The sequence below is a fragment of the Priapulus caudatus genome, unplaced genomic scaffold, assembly GCF_000485595.1.
Source record: "Priapulus caudatus unplaced genomic scaffold, Priapulus_caudatus-5.0.1 Scaffold263, whole genome shotgun sequence".
In the NCBI taxonomy this organism is placed as follows: Eukaryota; Metazoa; Priapulida; class Priapulimorpha; order Priapulimorphida; family Priapulidae; genus Priapulus; species Priapulus caudatus.
Window position 1 is genome coordinate 23,814 of NW_014577324.1, and position 8,441 is coordinate 32,254.

The 8,441-nt window shown below is 41.4% G+C and overlaps 3 protein-coding genes across 3 annotated transcripts in view; all 3 read right to left on the bottom strand.

Moving 5' to 3' along the window:
* Nucleotides 1–3,841, bottom strand: part of LOC106808246 (monocarboxylate transporter 12-B-like) — a 13,825-nt gene extending 9,984 nt beyond the window's left edge. The window contains exons 1-2 of the mRNA XM_014810877.1: nucleotides 3,787–3,841; nucleotides 2,635–2,697 (exon numbers count right to left, since the gene is read on the bottom strand). Of these exons, the coding sequence (XP_014666363.1) occupies nucleotides 2,635–2,697; nucleotides 3,787–3,841 (118 nt within the window). The remainder of the gene's footprint in view (nucleotides 1–2,634; nucleotides 2,698–3,786) is intronic.
* A 77-nt stretch (nucleotides 3,842–3,918) lies between these two features.
* On the bottom strand, nucleotides 3,919–4,773 carry LOC106808247 (uncharacterized protein K02A2.6-like). Its single transcript, XM_014810878.1, has one exon. It carries the CDS (start codon nucleotides 4,771–4,773, stop codon nucleotides 3,919–3,921), a length of 855 nt encoding a protein of 284 aa, XP_014666364.1.
* Nucleotides 4,774–5,482: 709 nt separating this feature from the next.
* Nucleotides 5,483–6,386, bottom strand: LOC106808248. The gene is made up of 3 exons (XM_014810879.1): nucleotides 6,347–6,386; nucleotides 5,901–6,136; nucleotides 5,483–5,758 (listed from the first exon to the last, which is right to left on the bottom strand). The coding sequence occupies exons 1-3, from the start codon at nucleotides 6,384–6,386 to the stop codon at nucleotides 5,483–5,485; spliced, it is 552 nt and encodes a 183-aa protein (XP_014666365.1).
* Nucleotides 6,387–8,441: the final 2,055 nt, after the last annotated feature.

Sequence of the window (8,441 nt, forward strand, 5' to 3'; positions counted from 1 at the left end):
TCGCGTGCCGGCCTTTGCGCGCGGATACGCTGCGCGCAAGATTCACGCTTTTAGGGGCCTAGGATCAATCGCTCCAGGCGACTTTTCTCTTGGTATCCGCTTCGTCATCTGGCATCTGCCTGGAGGTACTCCTAGAATAGGTCACCTTATAGAGGCCGCTCTTCGCTTGTAACTCCTATCCCGTCCTTATACTTGTTTTTTGTGCTGCTTACTGTATCCTTATATACTGCTGTGTTTAATTATATTAATCACGTGTTAATTACCATTATCGTCCGAACCAAAACACAACTTAAAGGTTATATTATGGTTTCTTAATGAACATGATTCATGATGGCGAATGAGGAGTTACAGCCTACCCATGTGTTTGTAACATCACACACACACACACAAACACACGCACACACACACACACACACACACACCACACACACACACACACACACACACACATATATATATATATATTATACTATATATCTATATATATAGAGAGAGAGAGAGAGAGGAGAGAGAGAGGACGAAGAGAAAGACAGACAGAAGCGAGTAGACGGAGAAGAGAGACGAGATTAGAGAGATGAGAGAGAGCAGAGATGAAGAGAGAGAGAACACTCCTGAGGGAGGAGATCGAGAGAGAGAGAGAGAGAGAGAGAGAGAGATGAGAAAGACAGCCACGACAGACGAGAGAGAAAGAGTGACGATGAAAGAGACGAAGCCGACTAGAGAGAGAGAGAGATGAGTAGGTGGAGAATGAGTTATGATGAGCGAAAAAAAGAAGGAGGAGGCAGAGGTGTGTTGTATATATATTATTATATATATAAATTATCTACTGTTCTTTGCCTCAAAGAATATTTCATCATGTATATCATATCATACCTATCATCGCGAAGACTCCAAGTGCCAGCAATGCTGACCGAAAGTAATCAAACTCCTATTACCAGGAGGAAAATTTATTTCAGGGGCTTAAGGCTGATGTCATTAATTACTTTGGGTGATGGCAATCTATTTTCACAATGAATATAAAGTCACTACTTGGTGTTGGGCTGAAAAAGATATAATGTGTGTCGTTCTTGCTATTTTGATTTGTTCAGTAAATGTAATTGTTCCATCATTTATCATATTTTTATGTATAATATGAGTTTAGTATACTTACTGTTGGTTAATCTATAATGCTATGTTTCCGTATGTACGTTAATCTATAATGCCGTGTTTACACTGTATATACGTTAATCGTATAATGCTCGTGTTATACGCTGTATGTACGTTAATCTATAACGCCATGTTTAGGATCCTACCTGATATGCTACAGTGTAATTCTTATCGTGCCTATTGTTTGCGCTGTATAGTACGTTAATATCTGGGGTGTAAGGGACAAATACCCCCGGACTCCCCCGACAATCACCCCGGATATAGGTAAATTTTAGACATTTACCAAATAAGTCTCACTCACATGAAATCTGAGCATTATACGGAATCCGTAATACTTACCCCCATGTCATTTCAACTGCCCCTCGCCAGATTCGACGGCCCGGACAATCACCCCGGACAATTACCCCCGCCGACCTTTTAACCTTGGGGGGTAATTGTCCGGGGGGTAATTGTCCGGGGGTAATTGTCCGGGGGTAATTGTCCGGGGGGTGATTGTCCGGGGGGTATTTGTCCTAGAACCGTTAATCTATAGTGCCGTGTTTACCTGTATGTTCGTTAATCTCTAATGCCGTGTTTACCTGTATGTACGTTAATCTGTAATGTCACGTTTGCCTGCATGTACATTAATTTGTAATGCCATATTCATCTACATGTACGTTATTCTTAACGATGTTGAACGGTTGTTAAATAAATCAATAAGACAAGTAAAATCGTCGTATTCACTTTTTTTTGCGTAGGAGATGCCATTATTTTTGTGTTCTCGGTGTAAAGAAAGCAGGTATACAGTTTCCCCAAACGAAAACCTTGGTGCTTTAATTTTACTGAATGTCATAACAAACGTACGTGGGCATGATCGATCATTGCAAACGTTCTGAATACATAACAGATTAGGATTATGCATTACCGGGGAACCGAAACCTGGGTTCATTATCAGTTATCAATATTATTAATTATTAATAATTCTATTATAGGTTATAATTGATAAATTGGGTACTAGTACTAGTACTATTACTACTGCTTTTCTTGTCTCTTGCCAAAAAATATAGCATAACTAAAAATATGCAACACCACCATTTAAAAATCAGCCTTTTTTCTAAAGATATTATTAGCTAAAACTTATCACTCTTTGTTCGCACTATATTGATATTAATCACAATTACACCCATAGTAACAGATATCGCAGTTACACACTGCGCATAATAATGTGGATTCAGAATTAACACTGTAACAAATTATATTAAATTAAATTCAGAATTTAACAGAGTAATATTTTACCTCGTGCATCTATACGTAACATAGTTGAGTCTGCAGTGTTCGCTAGTTAACACTTTAATTAACTTAATTAACATCGTGTTTCACTATAATATTGTGTCCAGTGTTTCTCTCCGTCCTGACTGCGGTCGTTCCTCACACGCGTGCTTCTTTCTGTAGTTAACAGTTCTGTCTGTATGCAGAAGGCGCCACTCTGCAAGACTCCACTCACGATACATGAGATTCCAGAAAAGATAAAGACGGGTCTCAGGTCGCCAGTGTAGCGGTCCATGAGAAAACCTGCGGCAAAATCCATGTTCACGTTAGCCTATTTCCAGTAGTCTATTTCTAAGAGATAAGATCTATCACTCGTCATAATCCTGAAGACTTAGATTAGCTTATCAATAGGTTATATCGAGTTTACTACAGCTAAATGTGTTTACCGGCTGCCACTGGTCCAGTCAAAATGCCTATGCCGCCGAAAAGTATTTTAAAATTCTAAATTCAATAAGAGTCAAATTTCTAAGAGATAAGATTATCCTCTCATCTATTAAGAGTCTATTACTGTAACCCTTTGTGCTTTTATATAATAAAGACTCGTTCAGTCAGTATTTAGGTTCTATCATGGAATATATTTATTCTTCATACACTCCGTCTACATTCGAACCGGTCAGCCTCATTGCAAGCCATTTGCTGTCATAACAGATACTGCAAACTCACTTAACCGATATCACTGTATTATGCCAAGAGGTGGTGCTGCGTGTTACATCCTTCTTTTTATACAGTTTTTCGTCTTTTAAATAAAATCCAATAGTTCCGAATACACCGTATATTTCAACGAGTCACAATTTTCATAATTAATTCTTATTTCTTACTCTGAATGAACCTATTCTACTATTTCTATTCTAACTCAAAGCTGCTATATAAGCAACATATCTATCTAAACTATCTATATAACAATTAATCTATCTAAATTCAAACATCTACTCGCTTCCCTTGTACTAGTTTTTTTCTCTCACTTTTGTACAAAGTCCTCTAGATATCTGGGTGGGCGGATGATTCTTCCAGATCTAGTCATCGCTCGTGGTTGATTTTCCCTTCCGGGTTGCGGTTGCTGAATTTCTACGCAAGGTTGACCGACAGCTGGCCTCCGGTCATCATCGTAGTAGGTCTGACGCAAACTGAATGCAGCGCCCCCTTCGTACAATTCAGGATACGAAGTGGTCAAGCCAACACCACAAAGCCAATCTGCATACAGGACACGTGGCCATGAATTGAGCCAGAGCGAGAGCGCCATCTGTCGTGGAGTTTGGGTGTGACGTGGCCCTTCTGCCGTCTTCCGAAGCAGTACCGTCGGTTTCGACGGTACTGGCTACCATTCTCAGTTACCACATTGTATGATCTCGGGTGCGATGTATTTTGTACAGTTGTCGCCCTCCTCCATTGCTTGTGTTGTTGCGATGGCTGCATACGCACTACATCCCCCGGCTTCAGTTGTGGCAGCTTCCTTGCATGTCGATTCTAGTAGAAGGCTTGCTTCTGTTTCGCCTCCTTCATCTGAGTGCCAACACCCGTAGGTACCCTTGAACATAGCAAGGTCGATTCTATTGGGAGAGCAGTCCTTGTCCTGCGGTTCATTAGCCTCTGGACTGGGCTGGAGTCAAACCCTTGGGTAGGCGTATTTCTGAAGGCAAGAAGGCTGATATACGGGTCTGTTTGCGCTTCCTTCGACTTCGTCAGGAGTGCCTTAGCTATCTTCACAGCATTCTCAGCTTTTCCGTTGGCTTGCGGGTAGTGAGACGATGTCGTGGAGTGCTTGAATTCCCATTTGAAAACAAACCTCTGAAACTCATCTGAGACGAATTGTGGGCCATTATCTGTTACTAACTCATCTGGAATCCCAAATCGTGCAAACTGTGTTTTTAGTTTGGGAATTACAGCCGGTGAAGTAGTCGTGGTCAAATGATCTATCTCAAGAAAATTTGAGAAATAGTCCACCGTCACCAGGTAGTTCTTGGAATCTAGCACGAATAGATCTGCTGCTACTTTTGCCAAAGGTCTGGCGGGTGCACCCTGTGGATACATGGGTTCCTTCAGCTGTTTGGTGGCCATTGACAGCCACACATCACATTTCCTTATGTAATCTTTCACATCTGATTTTATTCCTGGCCAGAATATGGTTTCTCTCGCTCTTTTCAGACAGCTATTTTCACCCAGATGTGATGAATGAATGCGATCCAGCATATCCCTTCTCATAGCTTTGGGAATCACCACTCTCTCACCCTTGAATATTAGATCATGAGCTGTGCTTAGCTCATCTTGGTAGTAAAAGTACGCTGTGACACTCTGCGGAGTTCTTCTGTTATCTCTGGCCATCCTCTCAAGATGATTGCACGTTATTCTTGTAGCATCTCATCTTGTACTGTGCCTTGCTTCACCTTTCCCATCAGTGCATGTTCTGCAATGGGCAGATGACGGAGCAAGTTCATCTGTTCGATCTCTTTTTCTTCCTTGTCTTTCCTCTTACCCGGACGATGTGCACGACTCAATGTGTCGGAAATATACATTTGACTTCCGGAAATATAACCTATGTGCGCATCATATGTTTGCAGTTGCAGAATCAAACGTTGCAATCGCTTCGGAGCTCGATGCATGTTCTTGGTGACGGATTACTTCAAGCGGCTTGTGATCACTCTGTACGTGCACTTGCCTACCATACGTATATTGGTAGAATATTTCCAAACCAAACGTAGTTCCTTGTCTCTTTGGGCATACCTTCTCTCAGCATCTGACAGAGCTCTGCTTGCATATGCTATTGGTTGACCATCGTGCATAATGGTAGCTCCCAGGCCCTTCTCGGAAGCATCCGCCTGCAGCGTCAGCTCCTTCTTATCGACAAAGAATCGTAGCACTGTCTCTGCTGTTACCATCTCTTTGATGCGTTTCACTGCTTGTTCATGAATATCTAACCAACACCATTCCATTTCTTTCCTTGTGAGTTGACAGAGAGGTTCGCAACTCTCACTCAAGTGTAGTAGGAATTTGCTTATGTAGTTCACGAATCCCAGAAATCGTTGGATTCCTGCTACGTCTGTTGGGCTGGCATATCTTTCACTGCCTGTACCTTGGCTGGGTCTGGCTTGAAACCATGTGATGTAGCCACATGTCCCATGAATGCAACTTTCTTCATCTTAAACTTGAGCTTTACATTCTTCTCTATGCATCTGTTCATCAGTGCTCTCAGCTTCTGGTCATGGTCTAGCTCTGCATCTCTCAGTGACTCTCCTTCCCCATATACCAGTATGTCATCTGCAATAATTTTGATGCCGTCTAAGCCTTGAAGGGTCTCGTCCAGCCTCCTCTGAAATTCCTCAGGTCATACCAAATGGCATCCTTTTCCACCGATATCTTCCTAATGATGTATTGAACGTCGTTAAGTAGGAGGTTTCTTCCTCAAGTTCAACATGCCAGAACCCATTCTTGGCATCTACGACAGTAAACACCTTTGCCTTGTTCAGGTCCGGACCGTCCGGAAGTATATCTTCAATTGTCTTCATTGGGTAGTTGTTTCGTTTCACGGATTTGTTCAAATCCTGGGGGTCTAGACAAATCCTTAGTTTGTTTGGCTTGTCGACGCACACTAGGCCTGATACCCACGGCGTTGGTCTATCGACCGGCGCAATAATCTCTGCTTCTGTCAGCTTTCCCAGTTCCGCGTTCGCCCTGTATTTCAAGGCCACTGGAAGACGCCTGGGTGGATGCACTACTGGTGATATGAAAGGGTCTACTTCTACCTTGTATTGCCCTCTAGTAGTCCAACACCTTTGCTCCAAACAAGGTACAGCAACATCTTGACTTTTGTTGCATCATCTTTTTCTGCTATAGCTAGGTCAATGTATAGCTGTAGCTGTTCCTTCCACAGTTTCCATTGCTGTGTTAGATTGTTTACCTCGAAATCCAGCTGTTGTGGAGGCTTCAGAGGACTCCATTATCTTCCAACCACTCTGACACCATGTAACACTTTGTGCTTTTATACAATAACGACTCGTTCAGTCAGTATTTAGGTTCTATCATAGAACATATTTATTCTTTATACACTGCGTCTACATTGGCCAAACATTGTCCAACGTATGCAACAAATGTTTGCTATGATAACAAGTTTGTTCTCTGTAGATATTTTTTATTCTCATGTAGGATGTTGCAAGCCGCTGCATATGCCGAGTCACCCTATCCAAAAAAGTAATTGATAGCCATGTATATAAAACCCACAGATGGAGACTCTTATGTGGGAAATTAGAAAGGTAGGAGGTTTTGATAAGAATAGTAGAATACACGTGCATAGGTAATCAGCACAACGTGCGAATGCCTTTTGGTTTCACATTTGTGGTTGTAATTGTAGAAACAATTAGTAACTGATGCAGAGAAGAATGGGATAACGTTCTGGTGAAATATATTATAACGTGCTGGAAAAATAATTTATAGAATTGTTTATAGGAAGCTTTTCACTGGGGTGTACCTAGCTGTTTAATCGCTTAATTGCTTCATCGTCCTAAAACCTATTGCACACAGTTCATGGATAAAGTTATTGAATCTCATGATTATGTCATCATCAGCTTTGTATCACTTCACGTAAGTAAGTTCTTAACAACAGTTTCGATAACTGGTAAATGTGTTTTTTATGCTAAATGAATAGTGTTTTAGTTTGTCACCAGGTGGGAGCAGGTAAGAGGAGAATGATTTCTGATACAGCCGTATATTTGTACGCGGCTCGGGCGTAAACCAATAACGTCATCTTCTTTATTTGATATGTTTTTGTTGGGTAGGTGAGATCTCATAATCTGCGATCAGTGCAACGTATACCCATCATTACTATTGCACGTACATGACAGAGCCTGCAGAATGACAGTATGTATAGAAATAAGGAAATCCTCAAGTATGCTGCGGTAATTCGATCACATGTTAAATTTGTGTAAAAACTGTAAACGCAATGGGAATGTGTGCATATCGTCCAATAACAACAAAGAAAATCTGATCGGGAAGTATGGATAACACACACGCGCCCACGTACATGCTCGCACACTCGTGCACACGAACGCACGCACGAACGCACGCACGCACGCACGCCCACCCGCACGCACGCACGCACCACAGCACGTGTGATATTACGCCCGCACACATTCAGGCATTGATACTATTTCGTACTGCATGAGATGTATTGGTATGGCACCAAGTAACACGAAGTTGTAAATGGTTACGTAAACCAAATCTCAAGTTTGATTACTCTAGTCTCTAGATGTGTTCGTTTCCCATGTAGGATGTCGCAAGCCGCTGCATATGCCAAGTCACCCTATCCAAAAAAATCACTGATATCCATTTATATGAAACCCACAGATAGAGATTCATAGACGAGAAATGAGAAAGGTATAGGAGGTTTCGATAAGAATAGCAGAATATACGTGCAAAGGTAATCGGCACAACATGCGAATGCAATTTGGTTACACATATATGCGATTGTAATTGTACTAGAAAGAAATCTCCAAATAAAGCATCATGTAGAAATTCGACCCAGTGGTGAATATGTATAACATTGTACTCATTAAAGATTACCAATTAGATAGCACTATCAAAAACTACAGTACAGTCTTGCACTGAACATTTTTTACAGTTTTATCGTACAAAACAATATTTTTTTAACGGATTTTTTTGTCATGTTATTATGTATTGTGTATTATTATTATGTATTATTATGTATTGTATTATTATTATGTTTGTCTAGATAATCTTGCAGCTATACAAATAAGCCTACAATACAGAAGTGGGAGCAGATGTATAAGGAGGAGACTGCGGGATAACGACAATGCATGCTGTACAAATGATATAAAACTCTTGCTATTTTTTGGCTTCTGGTTATTTATAACACCTGTTAATCATCGACACATTACACAGCGTACGTTTACATGCACAAACAGACGCACACACGCACGCACGCACGCACGCACACACGCACACACGCACACACGCACGCACGCACGCACGCACACACG

Coding starts and splice junctions, on each gene's coding strand:
- LOC106808248 (XM_014810879.1), bottom strand. CDS start 6,386: ATGGAGTCCTCTGAAGCCTCCACAACAGCTGGATTTCGAG. Junction 6,137..6,346: donor CACAACAGCTGGATTTCGAG/GTAAACAATCTA, acceptor GGCGTCTTCCAG/TGGCCTTGAAATACAGGGCG. Junction 5,759..5,900: donor CGGACCTGAACAAGGCAAAG/GTGTTTACTGTC, acceptor GAGGAATTTCAG/AGGAGGCTGGACGAGACCCT.
- LOC106808247 (XM_014810878.1), bottom strand. CDS start 4,773: ATGGCCAGAGATAACAGAAGAACTCCGCAGAGTGTCACAGCGTACTTT.